Source organism: Neophocaena asiaeorientalis, unplaced genomic scaffold (genome assembly GCF_003031525.2).
Source record: "Neophocaena asiaeorientalis asiaeorientalis breed wild unplaced genomic scaffold, Neophocaena_asiaeorientalis_V1.1 scaffold133, whole genome shotgun sequence".
Lineage (NCBI taxonomy): Eukaryota > Metazoa > Chordata > Mammalia > Artiodactyla > Phocoenidae > Neophocaena > Neophocaena asiaeorientalis.
The window spans coordinates 1260712-1285407 of NW_020174429.1; the positions used below are offsets into that span (position 1 = coordinate 1260712).

Sequence of the window (24696 nt, forward strand, 5' to 3'; positions counted from 1 at the left end):
CATCCTTGTGGTGGAATATTATACAGCAGTAAAATGAGTGAACTGGAGGTTTGCACATCAGCGATGATGATGGGTCCCAGGGTTTTGGTGGGGTGGGGGCACTCTGGAGATCGCTTCTGCTTCAGGTCTTCAGAGGACTGGAAGGGGCAGGCTGTGGGTGTGAGGGAAGCCAACCAGCTTCCTGGGACCAGGCTGGAGTCCACTGCTTCTCCCCCTGCTGCTTCCCTGTGAGATCCTGAGGGGGCCCCTGTGCGGGGCGTGTGGCCCGGAGGGAAGGAGGCAGCTGCTCTTTGAGAGCCGTCCCTGGTGACCCGCAGGTCCCGTACACCCTCTGGTTGTCGAGCTGTTCTTGCTGATACCTCGTCCCACCTGTGGGAGATGGTGGGATCAGAGACCGAAAACTCCGTCTCTCCCCAACCCCCAGTCCAGCCTCCCACTGCACCTGTCCAGAGAGATGAGGGAGTCTTTATGGGCTTCCGCAGTAACTTGCTCCCAGTTCCAAAGCACCTGTGTTGTCACATCGCCTGGGCCCACTTGCTTGTGTCTGACTTCGGCCCATGGTGCCGATGAAACCAACTCTTCTCTATTCTTTCGTGAGGGAAGGTGGGCAGTGGCCTCAGTTCCAGATCTTTCTTAGGCTGTAGGGCTTTGCTATACCATGGGGGTGGGGGCGGTGTCAGGGCAGCTGCCCTGGACCGTTCTGTCACATGACAAGATGCTTGTGTGTGTGTTTCGTTGATTCTTAAGTAGGAGGCCGTGATAAAGCCAGGGTAGGGTGCTCTGCCACAAACTTGGTGGCAGTTCTCTGTGTCCTCAGCTTCCTCATATAAAAACCAGGAGACTCGGTAGCTTCTGAGGATCCTTCTAGCTTCTCCATGCCATTTACAGACAGGGAAGTTGGGGCCCATGGAGGTGTCATGACCTGACCAAGCTGGGACTTGAACCCAGGTCTTTGCCTGTCCTGTCCCCTCATCGGCCTTTTACCTTGTCTTCCTGTGGTAGGTAGCCTTCTATGGAGGTCTTTTGTCCTCACCACTAGACTGCTGGTGCATGGTCATGGACTCCGTTTATACTCCCTAAACCCCTCCAGCTCTTGGCTGAAGGCCTGACACATCAAGGGCACTGTCACTAGTGTCTGCCAATTATCTGGGGTTTCCTACATGAAGATTCTCTTAACACTTCAGCAGCAAAGGTGGACTTGGATCTGGGGACTCAAAAATCAGAGAGAGAGCTTCAGGGAAGGGTTGAAAGTCTTGGATGGGGACATAAGAGGCTGGTAAATGAGAGACTGAAAAAACAGCTCTCTGTTATTTAGTCAGTAGGTGTCTGGTTCTGGAATCGTCCGGAGTCTTCCTTTTTGTTCTCACTCCTTTATCTTCTTTTCTGGGTCCCCTCTCCCCACCCTTTCTCTCTGGTCCCATTTTCCCATCACTCTGGACAGGTTTCCAGGGGGATGAGATTGGCGTATCCTCCCACTTGCTTCTCATCTGCCTGCCTCACTCTGAGCTGTCCTTTCACAGCTGGTTTCACCCCCTGGAGGAGGGTGGGTGGGGTGTTGGCCAGGGCCGGGGGCTTGTGGGAAGGGATACCCTGGCACCATGAAGACCAGCTGACCCCGAGTCCCATCTTAGAAGCAACTGAACAGTTGGCTTGGGGTAAGCAGGGGCTGAATGAAATGCAAAACGAAATGCAACTGAACTTAAAGAAGAAATTGTAAAAGGCTCCTGTTAGGTCCTTTCTTGGCAGGTGGAACTGAGCATAAGTCCATTATAGGGGACAAGCCCCAGGAAGGGTGAGGCGGGCTCTCAGGATGTAAACCCGCTTTACTTCCCTGATGTGCCCGGAACACGAAGGCTTCATAGTAGGGGTTTCCTACAGGCCATGGGGCCGTTGGCACTCCCACTGCCCCCGTGTAGTCTGTCTGATCGTCTCAGAGGGAGGAAGGGGGAGACATCTGCTTCCAAGAAGCGGAAGAGTAGCCGGGGCACCGAGGGACAGCCACGGCCTCAGCCCCACGTGCCACGTGCCTTGTGTGTTCTGGATTCAGAGCCCGTGGTGTCCCCATGTGGCGAGCCAGCTGTGGGGAGCGGGAAGGCTGCTCCACCTGAGTCCTGGTGAGGTCACACCCTGTGCCGTGAGAAGCTGCTTAGAGCCGAGGAAAGCTCAGCGGGCCCAAAAGCTCAGGGTGTTTGCGGAAGGAGTTTTCATGGATTCCTCAGCCGGGGAGTGTTGGTAGTGGCCTGGAGCATGGCCCCTGAAGGACAAGATAATGTGTAAAAGAATGCCCAGTGCAGGGCAGGAGATACAGTGTGCACAGCGTGGCCAGACCTCAGGTGGCCCAGAGCTAAGGCACTCGGGCAGGCCGAGCAGAGGTGGTGGCATCGGGCTGGCCCTCCTGGAAGGCCCCGGGCGCTGTACCCCGCGCTGCACGGAGAGACAGGATTGAAATGAGGTCTCCTGAGGTCATCACCTTGGTTCGGTGATGAAAGGCCTGACTGTAGACATAACTCAGTTAATCAGGGTACGAACAATAGCGTGGTGTAAGCAAGACGGAAGTCTCTTTCTCTCTCGCCACCCTCCTGGGAGGGTGTTCAGGGCTGGCATGGCAGCTCAGCCGTGTTGGGACAGCCTCCTTTTTTCTCATGCTCTGCCCTCTCTGGGGTGTTGCCCTTGTCCCATGGCCCGTGCTGGCTCACGTCCACATCCACATTCCTGCCAGTGGGAGCACCCACCCTGGGCTTCGTCTCCAGGAGCCTCTGGTGTCCCCTCAAGGAGCAGCCATCTTCTTTTAAAAGTTAAAATTTTTTTAAATTTTTTGTCCGCGCGGTATGTGGGATCTTAGCTCCCCGACTAGGGATGGAACCCACGCCCCCTGCAGTGGAAGCGCAGAGTCTTAACCACTGGACCGCTAGGGAAGTCCGTGAAGCAGTCATCTTCTGATGCCCTCCGGTGCAGGGATCAAAGCCGGTCAGCATCCCTTGAGTGACATAAGGAAAACCCCACAATTTACCAGAGACAGCTGCCCCTTTCACCCTGCCCTGGAGCGGCCCCCTGATGGAGGGGAAACCAGGGAGCTACCAGCTGAAGTGTGCCTTAGCTGGGGGCAGCTCTGACGGGATGCTGCTGCCCATACAGCCTTCAAGGGCCCCTTCAGCCTGGTCCACCAGATGTAGGAACACTGGACCAGCTCATATGAGCGCCCACTGGCTTCCTCGCTGTACCCTCTCCACCAGGCAGACACCCTCACCCACACACTAATCCATGGTGTGATCCGGATATTCCATATGTACACCTGCCTGTCCCCTCAGCCTGCTGGTGGGCCTTGAGCTGGGTGCCACCAGGGCTCCCTTTACATCCCTGACCACCCCCCCACCCAGCCTAGGGCCTTGCACACAGTAGGTGCTCAATAATGATACCTGAGATGGCTCAGACCCGGTCTACGCAGTCATTCCCTAGCGGGTCCTATTCCTCTGGCCACACCAACTTTGCTGAGCTTTTGGAAGTCATTGGGATGATGGGGCAGCTCTACTATCCCACATTCACCCCTGGGGAGAATTTCAGGAGGAAACTGAGGCTAGATTGAGACTGGGGTGGCTGCGCTAGCACTTTCCCTGACTGTCCCACTTTGGGCTCGTGTACCCCGGACGGTGGGGCCCCCAAGAGGATGCCGAGGTGCTGCATTCTGCCCAGGACGCTGTGTGATGAGTCGCAGACCATGCACTGAATGAGGAGCTGGGTGCAGGCACCATTTGAGGATTAGTCTTGCACTGGGATTATTTTTGTTGTTTCAATTAATGAATAAAACCAAAAAAAAACACCTTGCCTTCTCTGAACCCTTTCAGAGGCACAACGTAGAGGTAAGCCAGGGTAGGTAGAGTCCCATGAGATGGAAGGAGGGGGCTCAGAGAGTCCAGAACAAAAAATGGGTTCCACATAGTCCTGAAGAGGCCCGTTAACTGCCTGTAGCCGGGACTCAGCTGTACTGGGGACTGTTTGGCGTCCTGACAGCATCTTTCCAAGAGAGTTCACCCACCACCTAGTCATTTACTCAGGAGGTCGGAATACAGTTTCCACCTTATTGTAACAGGGGAGGTGCCCGGAGATGATTTAGAGGAAGGCACCTGACATGAGAGAGTGCAGCCCAGTGCATTTAGACGACATCCCCAGGTGCCGGCCCAGGACTTAGCATTCAGGGAAGGAAGCTGAAGGCGTGTGCAAGGTTGTGTGGAGTCAGGCGCAAACAGGTCTTCTCCATCGGCACAGAAATGCCAAGGAAAGGAAATTGATGTGCCGGACAGCAGCAGTGCCTCTGATTAGACCTTGAGAAGGACTTCCTGACCGAAGGACTTGTTGGCCCACGGTGTTGGCTATCGAGCAAGTGATGGGATCTTTGCTGGGAACCTGATGAGCACACGTCTTACCAGGCAGGTTCATGCAAAGCCCTGGGAAAGGGAGGGATGTGTCAGAAATGGTGTCCTGAGTCCCGGCTGACAGGCTGTGATCCCACACTCCCTGGAGTGAGAAGAGAAGGGCACTGCCCTCTTCCACCTGTGGTGCCCGGTAGCAAATCAAAGCATCAGGAGAGAGTGAAAAGAGCCTTGTTCCAGGGGTCAGAAGAACCAGATGTTGACCCAGGTGTGGCGTGCACTCCAATGCCTCTTCCACAAAATGAGACTCCTCTGAGCCCCTCTGGAAACACCTTTCACTGTTTATATTCTGTGTCTCCATGAAGTGGGTCCAAATGGCTGCTAAAATCAGCAGGTCTGGATTTTCCTGATTTCTCTACTGCTCCCCCCACATACCCTGATGCCTGTGTCAACCAGCAGGTTAGGTATATCCTACATGTCAGCATTGACTGCGACCCAAGAGATGACAGATGGTAGGCAGAGGTGAGCCTCAAATGCACTGCTTCCCTCTGGCCCACAGAAAAGGGTAGAAGGAATTTTCTGCCAGTCATCTTGCTGCCCTTGAGGAATTATAGTATCTGGTTCAGAGCCAATCTAAAAACTCAGTACAAATGATATCTGAGTCAAAGTGCCCAGATTTTTAATCGGCTTCTCTGAATAATTAAGAAATATCATGTGTATGTTCATGGCACTGCTCTCTGTCCACTTAGCATTTATTGACCACCTGCTGTGAGCTTGGCTCACATACGAGCTGGAGCCTTTGAGCTCACTACCTGTTTGTAGAGCAGAGGCTAGTGAACATGAAACAGACTAAAGGCACACACGGTAAGACCCCCAAAGAGACGCCCTGAGCACAGACACTGCAGTCATCCCAAGGAATGGCCCTGTTGCTCTCTGCGGGTAGGGAGATGGCTTGTAGGACGTGAGACTCGGATCTGTGCCTTCAGGAATGGGTAGGATGTCTGACCAGATGGAAGGGAAGAGAGAAAAAGGTGAAGAGAGAAGAAGCGGTGTTAGCAGAGACTTGAAGTTGGCCATGATGTTGGGATGTTAGACAGGAGGAGTGGGCACAGCTGGAGTCGTTGGTTGGTGCTGGGTTTTACCAGAGTGGTGGGGGATGGGGTGTCTATACACCCCGCTGAGCTGCTGGAGCTGCTGTCCAACCCCACGCATTTGTGTACCTTGCATGGCTTGTATTTTCTCTGTCGTTCCTTACAGGTAAATTCTGTCCCCCTGTATCAGTCAGGATAGCCTAGGAAATGCTGCAGTAACAAACAGCTCTGAATCTTAGTAACTTTAAGCCATCCATTTAGGACCCAGCTTGGTGGAGCAGTTGCCACGACGGAGGGAAAAGAGCACCGGAGGCAATTCAACGCTGCAACCTAAATGTCACACACATCACTTCCACTCTTAGCTTGTTGCCCAGAACTAGTCCCGTGGCCCCACCCAACCATAAACACACTAAATAGGAGAATCCTACTATACGCCTGGACCAGGGGGACCAGAACTGGTTGGTGACTGGCTAGAATGATTGTCACATGCTCCACTTCTAGTGGAGACTCAACGGGGCTGTGGCTGACTTCCGCCCCCCCTTACCTCCTTTACCACATTAAATCCAGAGCTAGGCAGATCTCCAGTGAACCCTGAAGATGTGGGCTCTCAGGATGAGAAGAAGCTCAGAGGTCACCTGATCCAACTCCCTGCAGTGCAGGATCCCCCTGCTTCATGAGGCCATTGGGCTGCTGGACGTTTCCAGAAATGGAGAACTCACTGCTTCACAAGGCATCTCAGAGCATGTGAGGCAGCTCCACTGATAACAATGTCGGTCTTTGATTCAGCCCAGACCACCTCTTCATAACTCCAGCTGATGGATTTAGTTTGATTTCTTTTGTGCACGGCTATTTGGCCTCTCCCCCACAGTCTGCCGTGGCAAGTCTGCTTTCTAAGCTAAGCATCCTCATTCCTGCAGCTATTCCCTTTTGTTGTGGTTCATTTATTCCTTTGATTATTTATTTGTTCTTTCATCCGTTGATCCAACCAGCACGTCATCGTTGAGGGCCCCTGTGCCAGCCACCATGCTAGGAACCAGGAATCGGGATGGTGAAGGCAATGGGTGCAGTCTCTGTGTATGTAGAGGGTAGAGTGGGCGTGGGGGCGGGGCGGGAGATGGGCACTTAAACCACAGTGCTAAGAAGTCTGGGACGTGACACACTGCTTCCCACGTCCTGTCCCATCCTGGGTTACTTTTCTGGGAGCACCATAAACATAGACTATATTTCCTCTTAATAAGCCTCCCCAAACTGGACATGGCATGATCTGTGTACTTCTGCTGCTCCCAGCATGTGAGCCTCTCTTTTCCAGAAGATGCCATCTGTCCCCGTCCTCGGAGTGACTTCTGGCTCCAGCTCACCTGGAGGAACCAGGATACAACGCTTACCAAACAATATTGATGATTGACTTCTATAGGGAGAGCAGTCGGCAACTATTCGTCGAGCCCACGCTGTAAACAGTATGAGCCATGTGGCCTGGTCTCTGCCCTCAGAGTACCCAGGGTCTGCTTAGAGAAAGAAGACTTTCTCGAGTGGACAAGCAACATTCTAGAGCCGCGTGTGAATACCGGGAGGAGGGGAGCTGGCTGCAGCTGGCGTCTGTAGAGGAGGTCAGATACCCGGGCATGGGGGGGGAGGAGCCATGCTGTCATGGTAACGGCATCTGATTGGAGGACTGGAGTGAGGAGACGTGAGGACTGGAGTGAGGAGACGTGAGTCCTGGCTTCTGTACCTCTGACTCGCTATTCCATCACTGGTGAGATACGTCATCTAGCTGCAGCCTCAGTTTCTCCTCTGAAAAATGAGGAGGTGAACTAGACTTAAGGTCATCAAAATGTTTTGTGAAAAATACAGATTTCTATTTCTGGGAAGATGGAATAGATGTTCTTTTCTATATTCCTCCTGCTAAGTACAACTGAAACCCTGAACATTCTATATAAAACAAATATAAGATTCTGAAACAGAGAGAGAAGGCAGACCAGCTAGGGACCTTGGGACCTGAGTATTGACACAGGAGTGACCTCCGTGGGTTTTCCTTTTGCCTCCCATATCCCAGACTTGAAGCTGAAGATGTGGGTAACCAGGAAATGCCAGTGGACACAGATATTTTTTTTTGAAAGTTCCAATAAAAGCCTATTCTCTCTAAGCTTAGGTCCAGGAAAAGAATAGAAGTTTAGGTCTAGCAAGATAGAAAACTTTTAGACAATAGCTGCTCTACTCCAGCCAAACAGCACAGAAAAAAACTGTAGCACCATCCCCACCGTCACAAGCAAATAACCAGTGGGAACCTGGACTTGCACACTCTCCGGGCTGTAATGCGGCCCCCTAACTCCTTCAGCAGTGTGATGTCAGAGAAGGTCAAGTAGGAAGTTGTGACTTTCATCTCTGCTGGCTGGTAAGAAGCTCCCTGCCCCCATGGTATTGTTGGAGGCCATGTGGGGTACCTGGACTCCCACCCCCACTCAGCAGGATAGAGGTGCCCTCCCCTCCCTGCTGGCATGAGTCGGAGGAGGTTCTACTAGAGAGCTGGGACTTGCACTGTTGCCCGGTGGTCGTGAGGCCCCCATAGCAGGGTCAGTGGGGACCATGTGGAGTCCTGGAACTCTTACCTCCACTGAGCCATAACAAATGCTCCACTGACAGTACTGAGGTTCGTGCCCACCCCGCCCTTTCCCCTGACAGAGTGGTACCACAAAAAGCCAGTTAAAACAGAAGATTTAAATGAGATTCAGAGTCTCATTACATAACATGAAAGTGTCCTGATTACAATCAAAAATCATTTGTCATACCAAGAATTGGGAAGATTTCAAAGTGAACGAATGAAGACAATAAATGTCAACACTGAGATGTGAAATTGGACTTCATCAAAATGAAAAACTCTTGCTCTGGGAAAAACCCTGTTGAGAGCATGAAAAGACAAGTTATAATGAGGGGGAAGAGTTTGCAAAACATATATCTGACAAAGGACAAGCATCTAGAATATGTAAAGAACTCTCAAAACTCAGCATTGAAAACAATGCAATTAGAAAATGTACAAAATACATGAAGAGACATTTTTCACTAAAGAGGATATACAGATGGCAACTAAGCACACAAGAAGATGTTCATTGTTAGCTGTTAGGGAAATGCAAACTAAAGCCTCAGCAAGGTATCTCTGTACACCTGTCAGTATGGCTAAAATGAAAAAAGAAACAAACAACAGTGACAACACCGAATGTTGGTGAAGACGCAGAGAAATTGGATGACTCACACATGGCTGGTGGGGATGTTAAGTGGTGCAGCCATTCTGGAAAGCAGTTTCTTATGAAACTAAACCTCAAGTACCATATGATCCAGCAAGTGCGATCCTGGGTGTTTATCCCAGGGAAATGAAAACTTATGTTCACACAAAATCCTGTACTTGAATGTCTATAGCAGCTTTATTCGTCATAGCCAAAAGCTGGAAATAAACCAGATGCCCTTCAACAGGTGAATGGTTAAGTAAGTTCTGGCGCTCAGCAATAAAAAGGAATCAACTCTTGACACATGCAGTAACCTGGATGAATCTCCAGGGAATTATGCGGAGTGAAAAAAGGCTAATCCCCCAAAGGTACATACTCTATGATTCCACTTCTATACCATTCTTGAAATGACAGGATTATAGAAATGGCGAGCAGGTTAGCAGTTCTTCAGGATTAGGGGAGGGGGGCACGATGAAGTGGGTGGGTACAAAAACGCAGCAGGAAGGCTCCTTGTGCCGATGGAAATGTTCAGCATTCTAGAGGGTATTGCTCTCAGTACCCTGGATGTGATCTGAACTATATACTTTTATAAGGTTTTCCTTGGCGGGGAAACAGGGTAAAGGATACATGGGATCTCTATTATTTTTTACAACTAGATGTGAATCTACAGTTATCTAAAATAAAAGTTAAATTTTTTAAAGTACAGAACCTCTTGTTTCATCACAGTCTTTCAAGGAAATCTCATGTAGAAAACCAAAAGGGCAGAACTGTTTGGTGAGGCAGGGGAAGGAACCCACCGGCTTTCTCTTCCACTCTATCCACCTCATCACTCTGGGAGCATCTCTGCAGAACTCCTAGGTCAGTCCTGGGCCAGAGTCTCTCAGCCCCTTCCCTCCCTGGCCTTGTGTGGTTCTGAGTCTGGCTCTGGCAGGAAGGGAGATATCTCCAGCAACTGGAGAGTTCCAAGAAGGCCTCCTAGTGAGGAACCTTGGAGGATGAGATCCTTTCTGTGCACAGAGGCATGGGCAAGGTATGGGGCTAGGGACAGCTGAGTGGGCCCCCATTACTTTAGCAGATGCTGGACAGGCAGCCAACCAGAAGTGGGCTCTGCTGTGGCCCAGTCTAGGGTAGGTGCTAATAATATTGCCATTTAAATCCTAAGGCATGATTAATTAGCCGAGAGACTGGAGAAATATACTTGGCCACAGGGAGTCATTATCTCCCACTCCTCCCTTGGTTTTGGGTCTTAATTCAAAGACAGTGAGGGTAGAGAGAGAAGGGACAGATTGGACAGACAGACAGGAAAGCTCCAGAGTGAAGGGAACGGCCTTTTCTGCTCCTGAACTCAGCTCTGGTACTACTCAGGAGGCCCTGTCTTCCGGTCTCTGCTCTGCTGTTCTCCTGCCTCAGGCCTTTCTATTGTAGGAAGATTAAAATATTGGGGGTCCATCACCATCTTTCCTACCAGCACGTGGGGGTGCTGTCCTTGGTGCTGAACATGGGGAACACACACACACACACACACACACACACACACACACACACACGCTCCGTGCGCGCACACACACCACACACACACACCATGCACACAGACATACACACCACACATACACCACACACACACCACACACACACCATGCACACAGACACACACACCACACACACACCGCATACACACACCCCACACATACACCACACACACCCCATGCACACAGACACACACACCACACACACACCGCATACACACACCCCACACATACACCACACACACCCCATGCACACAGACACACACACCACACACACACCGCATACACACACCCCACACATACACCACACACACCCCATGCACACAGACACACACACCACACACACACCGCATACACACACCCCACACATACACCACACACACCCCATGCACACAGACACACACACACACGCCCCCCCCCACACACCCCACACACACCCCACGCACACACACACCACACACACACCGCACACACACTCACCCCACACATACACCACACACACACACCACACATACACCACACACACACACCATGCACACAGACACACACACACATGCCCCCCCACACACACCACACACACACACCATGCACACAGACACACACACACATGCCCCCCCACACACACCACACACACACACCATGCACACAGACACACACATACACCACACACACCATGCACACAGACACACACACACACACACACACACCAGGACAGGACTGCTTCTCCCTTGGGCCCTGCCCTGCCCCACCCTTGATCTGTGCTTGGGTCCTCACTTCCTGTCTCTTCAAGCAAACCCAAGTCACCCTCAAAGTCTGGCGGTTTGGGTCTGAGAGGAGTTTTGGACCTGGCGTTACAGGAAGCCCCTGTTTTGGCCCAGGAGATGCCTTTGCAGTTCTTTGGTCTCCAAACATCCTGTATAATGCACCACACTCTCCCAGTGCCTCATGCTCTTCTTCCCGCCTCCACCCCAACTCGGTAATCACCATTCTAGTCCAATATGATACTGAAGAGGGAGCTCAGGTCTGTGGAGCTGCAGCAACCCTCCTGGGGCCCCAGGAAGCAGCTTGCAGGCCTAGACTCCTGCTTTCCCCACTCAGTCCATCCGTGTTGTTACTCGCAGGAAGTTTTTCCTGGAGTCCAGAGCCACAGTCTCCCCTGGAGCCCGCAGCATGGGTGGCATGCATCATATCACATGGTGCTTCACTACATGTTGTCTTCAGTTGTTTTCTTCCTTTTCTGTGACGCTCCAGCTAGGTGGTAAGAACTGTGGGGCAGGGACGATCACCTCGGGCCTCTTGTGGCCACACAGCGCCTAGCACTGTGTTAACCCACTAACGTGGGTGATATATTGGGGCTGGCGGCAGGGGACTTGGGAGGGCATCCTTGGAGAGGTCTTGTCCATTGTTTAAAGGGATAGGCCTCCCTATCGGCTCCCCTGGGAGCCCTGAGTCTGTGGGGTTTGCTTGCTCTTGGCCCTCGTCATGGACAGAATCTATGGAAGAACATTTTGCACCAAGAAGGGGAAATGGACTGGGATTATGAGCCCCTTCCCAGGAGCAGGGGCTGTACCGCCCTCATGTCTCTGGTGCCCAGGCTGGGCCCTGTAGAGCTGACGACCAGCAGCTGGCCCCTGGTTCTGCAGTCCGGGAGTTCAGGCCCTGGTCCCTGCAGGCTCCTGGTGCTGCAGCCGCAGTCTCGGGCTGGCCAGCTCTGGTGCGGCTGACCCAGCAGCAGACATGCTGGGGAAACTCAGACTGGCATGCCCGGACATCCTCTAGTTGGAACTTTGCCTGTGACCCTCCCATTAATGGGGGGAGTCCTCCTGCTGCCCCTGCCTTGTTTAGCCAGACTCTGCCTTATTTCTAAACCTTTGCAGCCTGGGGTTGTCAACGCGCACATACCTGTGCACACACACGTACACAAGCAGAAATGACTCTGCAGTTGTATATCAATAAAGAAAAAACAACGGTATAGAAGAGGGTCGTTTTTTCCCATTGCACCTGACTTGGCATGTTTTTCTACTGTACAGTGACTCACTCCCATCTTGTTTCATTCACTCATGCACAGAGCCCCCCGACCCTACACATTCTATCTTGCACCCCTACATTCCTTCTTTTCCTCACTGCAAGTGATTTACTCCCTGCACCAGCGCTGCCTTCCCAAGAGAAGAACTCGGGAAACCCAAATGTTCGTAGGGATGTGGGTATGCTCCTGCATTATGGGAAACTCGACAGTGGGGTCAGAAGTGATTTGAGTAATATATCTGCAGAGTGCAGTGGTTAAGAGCACAGACTCTGGTCCACACTCATATGCGTTCCTGGGAACTAGCTGGGTGAATGCGGGCAAGTTCTCTGAGCCTCAGTTTCCTCATCAGTGAAATGGGGATGGTGATAGCAACAGCTGCTTCCTAGGGTTGTAACAGATGTAAAGTGCTCGGATGGTGCCTGGTGTACAGTGAGTGCTGCGTCAGTGTTTGCTGTTATCATTCTCTGGACTCTGTCACCCCTGACCTGGGGTAGCTGTGCACCCCGCGTGGCCCTTTCAGAGGCAGCTTCAGTCTCCCTGCCCGTGGGCAGGCCGTTTCCATTTCTTTTTCCACATGGTTTAAGGTGCTTATTATCCCTTTGTGATCTGTTCTGAGAGCAGCACGATTCACCCTGTCAAGGGGCCCCCTAATTGTCAGTAAAAGAAGCTGTTGTGAAGGATTCAGCAGCATTTAAGTGCTAAAAAACGATCCACTGAAAAGGGTGATTTTTTTTTGATACGGTTCCTCAGAACCTTGGCATTGCAACAACCTGGCGGGGTGTTGGCAGGGGCTGGGTGACCTCAGGGCCAGGGAAGGGGTGGGACTCAGAGGAAAGCCGTGTTCACCAGGGCCAACTGTGGAATTGCAACCTGGAGAATGTTCTCGAAGAAGCCAGTGAGGCTTTGTGGAGAGCTCTCGGTACCTGGCCACTGAGTCCTTGCGAAAAAAAAAAAAAAGAATGAATGATGCTGCATCCCAAGACTAGGAAGGTGGTGGGGGTGAGGAGGCAGGGGAACACAACAGAAAAGTGAAGCCAGGGCTACTGCAATTGAGGGGATGGCAGACTAATTGGGGAAGAGAGTTAACAGATAGTTTAAGATGTCTGTTTCCCGGTGGGGGAACCATGGTCCTGCAGGATGCTGTGTGGGGTGAGAAGGAAGAGTGCGGTGGGTTTCTGGCCGGAGGAGTTTGGGCAAAGCTGTGTAGTGTGCTGCCACCTACTTGAAGAGTCAGCATCCATCCAAGACCAATAAAGGCACTGAGAAGTTCTGCAGTAAAGTATTGATTTAACAACTCTTTTAACTCTGTGTGTCCCAAATATTTGACCGAGGAGCCTTTTTAAACTTTTTGTCCCCCACAAAACTTTTTAATATCCACTGTTTCCAAAAGCGTGTTCCATGCACCACTGCAGCTGCCCTAAACTTAAACCATTTCAGTCCCTTCCCTGGATGACTCCGATGCACACTGACATCTGTGAGCCAGCGGATTAGTGTTTCTAGAACACCACTTGGAGCACACAGTAGATCAGGAAGGGAATCAACCCCTGGGGTATGTGCTGGATGTGCCGTGGGCTTGCGGGGCACCAGCTGATGAGGAAACAGCAGAGCCACAGGGAGGAAGGCTCTCGAGCTGATCCCATCAGAGAGAAAGACTCGGAGTGGGTGGAAAGGAGATTTGTTTTCTCCAAGTCCAGGAAGAGCACAGCGGCCCAAAGAGGAATATAATCTTGTACGTTCAGCAGCTTGGTGTGGCCCCAGAGCCCCTTCACAGGCGGTGTCTGAGCCGCATACCAACACAAAGCTTTGCCAGTGTGCCAAGGAGGATGCCGAGGCCCCTGTAGCAGTGAGCAGAACAGCCAAGCTCCCGCCACCATCGTCCCTGCCCTGTGTGTTTGTTAGGGGTTGCAAAGTTTGAGGGTTGGTGTCCAGAACTCAAGAAGCGGGGAACATCCAGGCACTTTATGGCTTCAGGGGCTTTGGCTGGACGTGCGTCAGCGTGGCAGGTGGCCCCAGGGTCGCCTGGGTGCTGTCAGCCCAGCGCCGGCGGGTGCTGGGGATGAACGTGAGAAGCTGTTAGGTTCCTGGCTGTCAGTTCAGTGGCAGCAGTCACTCTGCCGGTGAGTCCTGGCCCCTCTGGGCATCCCCTGGGTCACCACCTCGGCCTCAACAAGGGACAGAAATGAAGGCTCTGCAGGTGAGGGTCTTCCCTCTCTGGGCTGAAACTTGAAGGACACAGATTTTGTTTCCAAGAGCTAGGCCCCTTCTCCAGCCCCTGTTGGTAAAAGGTTACATGCAGTGATTATATGCCGGTCACATCCCATTGCCACAAACTCTAAGGAGGTGTCCAGATTCTTGTTACGTGCTGCAGTCATCTTGTCGGATGGAGCAACGATAAGTAAGTCATCTCCGTGACCAAGATTTTCACTGTGGACTTCTCCAGACACTTTCCCCCTCCCCGTTACAACACTGGCCTTGGTGGGGCCCACCCTCCTACTATATTCAGCAAGAGAGGCCACAGGCTTGCCCACAGCCCTCAGCCACATCCTGTTCAGCGGCCCGAGGGTCCTGATTCTTGCCCAGTGCTGTCGCCTCCTCCAGGGAGGCTGTGCACATTATTCGTTCCCCAGGACTGTGCAGAGTGTGGGCTGCAGCCCCTCGGTCTGTGAGGGGCTCATCCTAGCACTTCTGTTCCTAAGCTCCGAGAATCAGAGTCACGGCGTGTGGGGGAGGGAGTGGAGGCAGGAGGTAGGTGCTCATGAGGAGTAATGAGACCTACCCTGTGGAGATGGAGGGGTGAGAGCAGAGGCTTCCGCCGGCTGAGGGATGCTGTCAACGGAACCAGAGGTTGAGCTGATGGGAGGGTGATGGGGGGAGGGTTGAGTAGCCAGGTGCTTGCTGGGAACCGCAGTGGTTTTGGAGTTTTCCAGCATTTAAAATAGGGCTCAGGTTATCTCCATCGGCTCAGGAATAAGTTCTCTGGGCTCCTGCGAGGATGGGTGAGAGTCGTAGTGCTTCAATGAGGAAAAATGCGTGGAGAGGGTCTATAAGCTATGAAGTACTGAAAAAATGCTTCTCACCTCCGATCGGAGATGGTACCAGCTCCTCGAGGTTGATCTGCACATGCAGGGAGGTGGGGGGGGGGGCTCCCTTTACAGAGCATCTCCTGGGGCATCCTCTCCAGCAGCTGCTGCTCTGTCACTCTTTCCCACTCATCAGCCAGTGGGGCCTTGTCCCTGAGGCTGGTGGGTCCCCTGCCAGGGATGCTGCTTCAGAAGAGGCTGGGGCCTGAGCTTGAGATGCCCAGGCACCTCCCTTAGCTGTGGTTCTCTCTGCACAGGGCCCTCGAGAGTAGATGGCCTCCCCTCCCTGCTATGAGGGGTGGTGGCCAAGACTCCAGCCCCCGGACCAGGAGGGAGACTTACGTGCACTCGCATCGCCCTTGTGCCATAATTGAGCTGTTTTTAAGGTGAACTGTGCTCGTACCTGTGAGGTGCTTGCAGTCCTGGGTTAAGCTGTGACCTTCCCGTCCTTTCTTCATGGTTGTTCCCTCTCTCCATCCTGCATTCCTCACTCTTTAGGGGCCTCAGATCCTAGGTTGGTGAATCCATGTTGACATCCTAATCTGGGAATCAGTCTCTCAGGTACAGAGGCAGCAGGGCCTCAGTCTCTCAGGGTAGAGTCTCTTTAATCAGTTGGCAGCCATCTGAGGCGGACCTACCGTGTGCCCGGCTTGACCACGTTGGGGACACAAGAACAGAAAGCAGCTGTGGTCCAGGAGCTTAAAGTCTAATTGGGGTCATGGATGAACCTTGAGGACCTTATGCCAAGTGAAGTAAGCCAGTCACAAAAAGACAAATACTGTGTGATTCCACTTGTATGAAGTACTGAGAGTTGTCAAAACCCTAGAGACAGAAGATAGGATAGTGGTCGCCAGGGCTGGGGGGAGCAGAAATGGGGAGTTGGTGTTTAATGGGTATACGCTTTCAGTGTTACAAGATGAAAGGAGTTACGGGAATGGATGGTGGTGATGGTTACACAATATTGTAAATATATTTAGTACCACTGAACTGTACGCTTAAAAGGGTTAAGATGGGAAATTCTATGTTATGTGCATTTTACCACAATAAAAATTTTTTGAAAAAAAAAAACTTACTTGGGGAGATTAACATCCTTATGGGTCTAAGAGAGTGATGACTAAGCAATGGTCCACTCCACGTAAGCTGAACTTGTAAGTGCCAGAGTGAGTTGTGTATTTAAAGGGTCAGGGATTAGGAAGAGACTTGTGTTACTATCCTGAAGGAGGAAGTGAACTTCACTCCAGGTGAGGTCTCAGACGTGTGCTTTGGAAGCAAGGTTTAGTTTGATATATTTTTTTTGACCTTTGCTTTAGAAGTCATTTTAAAATGCTGTACCTATTGGTAATCATCTTTGAGGCCTGGGAAGGGTGTTTTGAACAAGCCACTTAACATCTCAGGAGGGTGGGGGCCTGTCTCCTAGATAGAAAGTGAGTCGCTCTAGCCACCTGCAATTTCAAAGTGGCATTTGAAGCAAGCAGGGCACCAGGAGTTGGGATGGGTAGGGTGATGAGACAACTCAAAGAAGGAAGGGAAGGAGGGGCTGATCCTAGAAGATTGTAAATTGTGCCATAATTGATTAGTGATGTCTGCCCCTGGTGAGAGAGGGTGTGGTGGCAGCACACATGCCAATCAGAAGAAACCCATCTACAGGATATGGCACTTCACTTTCGGAGATCTCTTTATTTAAATATGAAGAATCTGAAGTCCAAATTGGTGAACTAATTTCGCTGAGGTCACATGGCTCATTATGGCAACGTGTTTAAGGAAGACAGTGAAGGTCTCTTGAAGTGTTTGTCAACTCAGCAGACACTTCCTGGGCGCTGAACATAGAGTGCTGGGGCACCTGGAGAGGTCCCTGCCATCCCGGGTCCACGCCCTGGAGCAGGAGAGAGTGACGGTAAGACGGGGTGAGAACTGCCGCCAGTGGGCTCTGCAGCCACAGGTCACCCATGCAGGTGCTAAGTTCAGGACAGAGGGAGGTGACTGCAGTTTGGGAGGTCGGAGGGGTTTTCTGGAGTCAAGCGCTGAAGGATGGGGCACGTCTGGAGGGAGCGGGAGAGGAGCAAGGCCGAGACGAGACATCACGGTCAATAGTGAAAGGGATTATGGGGAAGCGGAACTGGACAGGTGTGGGGAAGATCCAGGTGCACACAGGTGGCGCCACATGGAGAAGCTTCTGGCCCTGAGTGACTGTGGTTGATTCACAGGAGGATTGTGGGAGGTCTCAGGGCATCGTGAGAAAGTTCCCAGCCACTTAGAGCCTGAGTGACCCAAGGCTTCAGGCTGGTGGTGCCAGAGGGAGGACCCAGTCCTCAGTGTATGGATGCAGCCCAGGCAGGTTACGTGACTCATCCGAGGTCACACTCTGGGTGCCCCTCTCTCCCATTAGCCCTTTGTTCCCTCAGCCTCCCCTGAACGCTCCCCTCCTCTCCCCACCCCCTCCTTATCTCCTGCCTGGTGTCTGTGAGGTTCTGAGCACTTGGGCCCCTTCTGCTGGGAGGCTGGGCCTCAACCTTTCTACTGGCCAGTTTGTGTTCCTTTTCCTTCAGACCGATTAGAAGCTGGAAACTACCCTCAAACTGCTCTCTCTCTGGGAAGTAGGTTGGTTTCTACCTTGAGGGATTGGTGAGTCGGGATGCGCAGAGTAGGACGCAGTGAGTAAAAAGACCTTGCTGGCCGCCTCTGCCCGACCTGAAGAAAATGAGAACTAAAAACAAAACCAAACCCCCAAGTCATGGGGCTTCATTGCCAAGGCGCCGGGTGTCTCTGGTCGCTGGGGGAGGGAGAGGCAGGTTGCTGAGCCTCGTTTGGGGTTATTTCTAGCCGGCTTCTCAGTGCCTTGTATGTGGGTGGCGCTCAGTAAGTGCAGAATCTAAACACACACATACATCCTCATGCCTTTTCTCTTTTCACCAGTGTCCATGTGAGCTCTGCTCGGCAGGCTCTGGGGTGATGTTGGCCGTGGTCTCCAGCTGGGGGGGGCACAGGGAGGACAGCAGGTGGGACTCTTCCTGGGCCGTCTCTGGGGAGGTGGTGTGGGGAGATCAGAGACTAGCTGAGCCAGCCTGGGTCTGAGCTTGTCTGTTTGCAGGAGGTGGGGCCCCGGGGCCCTCTGGTGCTTCATGTGGCTGAAGGACATGAGAAGGTCACAGGGGGGTTGTCTGCTGGCTGTGGGAAGTGGGGACGTGATGGACTGCCCTCACAAGGGGTTTGTGGAGGTGATGGATGGTTGATCACCGTTATCAGTTTGCTAGGGCTGCTTGATTTAGGATGTTTGACCACGAACTAGGTGACTTAGAACAACAGAAATGGATTGTCATCTCATAGTTCTGGAGGCCAAAAGACTGAAAGCAAGGTGTCAGCAGAGCCATGATCCCTGTGAAGGAGCTAGGAAGGGATCTGTCCAGGCCTCTCTCCCAGCTTCGGGAAGTTCCTTGGCTTGTGGCAGCGTAACTCCATTCTTCACCTGGCGTTCTCCCTCTGTGTGCATCTGTCACTGTGTCCAAATTTCCTCTTTTTATAAAGAGACCGGTTATAGTGGGTTAGGGCCCACTCTCATCTTAACTGATTACATCTGCAATGAGCCTGTTACCAAATACATTCTGAGGGACTGGGGGTTAGGACTTCAGCGTATGAATAATGGTGGTGCCGGGGATCGGGGAGGGGTGGTGACGACACAATTCAACCCATGACAATCACTGAGGAGCACTTGTGAGGCCCCTAGTAGGCCCCTGACCAAGACTGAGAGTGGGTGATGTTGAAAACCACTGACTCGCCCACCTGGGGGCACCTTGACAAGCTGCCGGGCTCCCTGTGTAAACCCAGGAGGCCTTAAAGTTACCCAGAATGCCTTATTGTATCCTGCCAGGGCCCCTTTCCACATACTGGCCCTTTTCCCCAGATGACCCCTTCCCTCCTTTTCCCTCCGCCCTCCTGATCACCATGAATCCCTACTCTGGGGGAGTCCTTCCCTACTTCTCAGGAAATTTGCCTGTGCTTTGGTCCTACTGTGGCACCTTGAATCAGTGCACATTTCACACTGTATTGTAATTATTTATTACGTGTGTGTCGTCACATACCATTCTTTGCACGCATAACCTGTGACTTCTCCACTTTTGTGTCTTCAGTGTCTGCCCAGGGCCAGGCCTATGGAAAGATCTCAAAGGAAGATTGCCCAGTGTATGAGCTAGTGGATCTGAGGAATGACAGGTCCAGGGACAGATCATCATAAAAATAAAGACTGGGGATGCTACCAGGAATCTAACCAGAAGGTCGTAACACACACAGAAGAAGGTGTACATACCATGCACCTACAGTTCAACAGATTTCCACAAACTGAATACACCTATGTAACCAGCACCTAGATTAAGAGCAGACATTACCAGCCCCCCAGCACCCTCCTGGGGCCTGCTTCTGGTTACTGTCTGAATTCTCCATAGATTAGTTTGCCTGTTCTTGAACTTTATATAAAATTGAATTATAGAGCCGGTACTCTTATATCTAGATTCTTTTGTTCCACTTTATGTTTGTGGGATTCATTTATGGCATTACATGTTGTTTTAGTTTATTCTGACTGTTGTGTAATATTCCAGTATGTGAACACACCACGATTCATTTGGTCGAATGTTGGTAGGCATTTGGGTGGTTTCCAGTTTGGAGCTGTTCTGAGTAGTGCTCCTCTGTACTTCTGTGCTGTGTAATACTGGTGGACGTCTGTACACATTTTGGCTGTGTTTGTACTTGGGAGTGGAGTCCTGAGTTATAAGGCACGCACACAGTCAGCTTCAGTGGAGGTGGAAGTATTGTTTTTAAAGACTGCGGTGATGAAAAGCAGACTGTGGGGGTTATGATGTTACTGAACCAGACTTGGGTCCGCTTGCCCACACACAGTAAAGCCAATCTACTGACTCCAGGTTGTGGTGAAGGAAAGTACAGCGTTTATTGCAGGGCGCCAAGCAAGGAGTCCAGGCAGCTTAGTGCCTAAAAGGCCCAACGTCCTCGAAGGCTTTCAGGGAAAGGTTTTTAAAGACAGGGTGAGGGAGGAGGGTTATGGGATATGTGATCGGCTCATGGGCATTCTTCGGATTAGTTGGTGGTGAGGTAATTAGGAGTCAACATTACCAACCTCTGGTTCCAACCCATCTGGGGTCTATGTGTTTGTGGTCGGCACGCAGTTAACTTCTTCCACCTGGTGGGGGTTTCAGTATCTGCAAAACAGCTCAAAGAACCTGGCTCAAAATATTATCTATAGCCCTAGAGGAGGAACTAAATGTCCTTGCCTTTGTTTAATGGCTGAACTATTATTATTTTTGTCTTGCTTGTCTGTTTTCCTTTGTTTCTGCATTTTCTCACTTCTCTGGTTACATTTACTCTTTGGAACTTGGGGAAGGCCTAGGAGGCTGAAGTTTTCCTTCAGGTAGAGGACATGGGAGGGGGTAGGGTCTGTTCTGGGAAGGCCCCATAGGGTCCTGCTCAGTTACAGTGAGGGATGGGTGGCATCAGGAGTGAAGATAGGGATTGGAGAACTTGTTGCAGAGATCAGCCAAGGGCAAAGAAGCCAGATCAGAGAAGCTGGGTCGAGTAGAGCATTTTCTGTCTATGGAATGAGTCATATAGGAAACAACAAAGGAAGAAGACCGGAGCTGGTTGACTTAGAGAAATTCCATCTTTGGAGTTGTTGGTCAGTGGGAGCTTCTTGGTGCCACCTGATTTTGGGCTGTGGGGCTTAACTCCAAAGGAAGTCAACTTCCCAGCACAGACCTTCCAGTGTGCCTGGCTCTGCAGAGCCCCTGCCTGGGAGAAGCCGCTGCCATCAGGCTGGCAGCTCACTAGTATAGAGGCTTTGAGGAGAGAGCCACGGGCTGGAGCAGCAGAGCCCTGGCTGCCCTGTACCTGACCACACAGCTCTGTCAAACACCAGCAAAGTGAGGGCCCAAGCCTGGGGGAGGCTGGGGTCCCCCTGACTCGTACTGGGTGCACCAGCCAGGACACTCACTCCAGTGGCTCACTCCAGCCTCCAAGCTGCCCAGGATGACCAACCGAGGGGGATGGCGGGGAAGGGGGCCCTCTGCAACCCTCGCTGGGATTGGGCCTTCCACCCATTTGTTCCATGTCCTGGCCAGGCAAATAATGCCACCCCTTTCATCCTCCATCTCTTCCAGAATGGCAGCAAAGACACCTCTCTGGACATGCTGGGCACAGATATCTGGGCTGCCAACACCTTTGATTCCTTCAGGTGAGCTCCTCTTCCTCTTGTTGTGGTGTGTGGCTCCGGCTGGAACCCCAGCTTACTGGTCCTTATGCCCTGAGGGGCCTTTGGGGATTGAGTTATTGTTGAGAGTTCATTGATCAAGAAGTGGAGAGAAAGACAGGAGGGTGAAATAGAAAGGAGGAGGCTGGAGGAAGGAGGTCAGAGAGAGAAGGAAGGAAAATGGCGGTGGGGGAACTGCACATGGCTGTGTTAGAGCTGAGGACGGACAGCTGTGGCTGCACACCACACCCCTCCCACCAGAGGTTATGGAAGGCAGGGGCCGGGGGGTGCGGAGAGGCGTCCAGAGAAAAGGAAGAACTGTCAGTGCTTCAGGCTCTAGAAGCTTCCTCACGGGCCAAGTTGGAAGGGCAGGTATTGGCCAGGCTTTCTCAGGATGTGGGGCTGGTGCCCCTGGAGGGTTTGCTGACGGGCTCTCCTGTCATGGTGTCCCCTTCTTTGGAGAGTGATGACCTCAGACCATGGATGGTGGTGGCCCTTTAGCTCAGCTCTGCCCCGGCCCTGGAGCTAGCCAACTCTGGCTGTGCTCCAGGCTCACCCTGGCTCTGGCTCAGGCTTGCCCAGCATGGAAGTGCTGTGGGTCTCCTGAGACTGGTCCTTGGGGGACCTGGCCTCCTGCTTCCCCAACTGACACACTCTCCCCAGGCTTTCCAGTGTTTCAGGCGGACCACTGTAGAGCGAGCATCAGGCCCACACTTGTGTTTTATAGGCATCTATTATCATACAGCAGGGTTGAAGAGAGGGGAAGGCTACCAGGCAAGCACTTGCCCTGTTGTCTGTGAGCGCAGAACCGACATTTCAGGCTCCATTCTGAGTGAGGGTCCCTGCCTGACCCCTGCCTGTGGCCAGTGGGCACTCCTTCTTCCTGCCCACCTCTTTCTGAGATGCCCTGCCTGGGGTGTGCCGGGGTGTCTCATCCCTATCAGTAACTGGGCTTGTCACATTTCTCACCCTCCCTCGCCCTCTAGTGGTGCCACCTGGGACCTGCAGCCTGAAAAGCTGGACTTCACCCAGTTCCACCGGAAGCTCCGACACACGCCCAAGCAGCCCCTGCCACACATCGACCGTGAAGGGTAAGGGGCAGTGGGGAACTCCCACATAGGGGCTGGTGAGGTGAGGGATAGCTGTGGCTATACCGGGGCAGAGGGGGGCCTTTCCTTGGGCAGGCTGATGTCCAGAGGCTCAGTGGCTCAGATCTGCAGGTTCACTGGCCTCTCTCCAGAATCCCTCCACCCTTCACTGCCCAGCCCCCTCCAGCCACACTGCCTGCTCCCCTTCCTGACCACTCACAGTGGCCCTGCTTGCCAACAGTCTAGAGCAGTGGGTCTCGCCTTGATAAGAAGAGGGATCACTGGGTCCACCCGCAGAGTCTCTGATTCGGGAGGTCTGGGGTGGGGCCTGAGAATTGGCATTTTTCACAAGTTCTCAGGAACTGCTGATGCTGCTGGTCCAGGGGCCCCACTTTAAGAACCACTGGGGGGCTTCCCTGGTGGCGCAGTGGTTGAGCGTCCACCTGCCGATGCAGGGGACACGGGTTCGTGCCCCGGTCCGGGAAGATCCCACACGCCGCGGAGCAGCTGGGCCCGTGAGCCATGGCCGCTGAGCCTGCGTGTCCGGAGCCTGTGCTTCTCAGCGGGAGAGGCCACAGCAGTGAGAGGCCCGCGTACCGCAAAAAAAAAAACAAAAAAAAAAACCACTGGGGTAGTGGTTGCTTTTACTCCGTCGTCTCACTCTTTCCTTAGTTCATGCATCAGTGTTTACTTTCCCTTTTAGAGATGGTGTCAGGGCCTGGGCTGACCTCCGGACAGGAATGTGACTCCAGCCACACACAGGGGTGTGAGACAGATGATTTCTTTTCTTCCTTCCTTCCTTTCTTCCTCCCTCCATCCCTCCCTTCCTTCCTTTTAAGATAATTTTTACTGAGGTAGAATTCACATAACATAAAATTAACCATTTTAAGGTGTTCAACTCTGTGGCATTTAGTACATTTATAATGTTGTATAACCACCACATCTATCTAGTTCCAAAACATTTTCAACACCCCAGTATAAAACCCATACCCATTAAGCAGTTATTCCCATTTCCCCACAACGCCTACCCCTGGCGACCACCAATTTGCTTTCTGTTTCTATGAATTTATCTATTCTGGGGTATCTATACCTATCTCCCTATCTCTATATAGATATATAGGTATAGATATCTGGAGGTATATATATATATATGGAATCATATGTGGTCTTCGTGTTGGGCCTCTTTCACTCGACATAGTATTTTTGAGGCTCATCCACGCTGTAGCTTATATCAGGACTTCAACCCTTTTCACAGCTGAATAACATTCCATTGTTTATGCATCTGTCTGCTGATGGATACTTGCGCTGTTCCCATCCTTTGGCTACCGTGAATAATGCTATTATGGACATCCATGTATAAGTATTTGTTTGAGTCTCTGTTTTCAATTCTTTCGGGGTCTTTGACTGGGAGTGGAATTGTTGGGTCACATGGCTAATTTCTGACACCAGTTCTGATGTGTGTGTATTTTTTTCCCCAAATCCACAAGCAATTCTTCAACACTAGCTGGGTGTCCTGTAATTCAATTCAATTCTGACACTGTCTCCCTGGATACAGCACCAGATACCAGTAGAAGTCCAGGTTGCTACTTGTCCTTTTTCCACTGTCCTGCCCCTGCCTGTGAGGGTTCTGTCCAAACTCTTGGGATGTTTTTTTCGAGTAGAGAGAGGAGTTGCCCTTGAACGTGGAGGCATCCTGTTAGGAGGAGATAGTGCAAAGCAGAGTCGCAACCACGGGGCTCCCTTGGCCCTGCCTCACACCCGTCCACCCGCTCACCGTGCCCTCAGCCCTCTCACTCAGCGGCACTGGGGCCATTTTTCCCCTGAGCTGCTTGGCTGCGCAGGGCTGTGCCCTCCACACTTCTGAGTTTAGGAAAGCTGACCTTTGCTCAGCAGGTCAAGTTCAGGAGCTGCTTTTCTGCAGAAGCGGTGTTCCCCATCTGCCCTGTGGTGGGAGCCAGTTGGAGCTTGCTGTGTGCCATGGGAAAGGGAGGAGCACTTTGCACTTCTGAAGCCTGGTCACCAGTCCTGCTGGGTCCCCAAATGGTGAGGCGCG

The 24696-nt window shown here is 52.1% G+C and overlaps 1 protein-coding gene across 2 annotated transcripts in view; it reads left to right on the forward strand.

Moving 5' to 3' along the window:
- Nucleotides 1-24696, forward strand: part of CTIF (cap binding complex dependent translation initiation factor) — a 304284-nt gene that overhangs the window by 90048 nt on the left and 189540 nt on the right. For both annotated transcript variants that reach the window (XM_024756820.1, XM_024756821.1), the window contains exons 4-5: nt 21467-21540; nt 22542-22646. In XM_024756820.1, coding sequence (XP_024612588.1) covers nt 21467-21540; nt 22542-22646 — 179 coding nt within the window. The remainder of the gene's footprint in view (nt 1-21466; nt 21541-22541; nt 22647-24696) is intronic.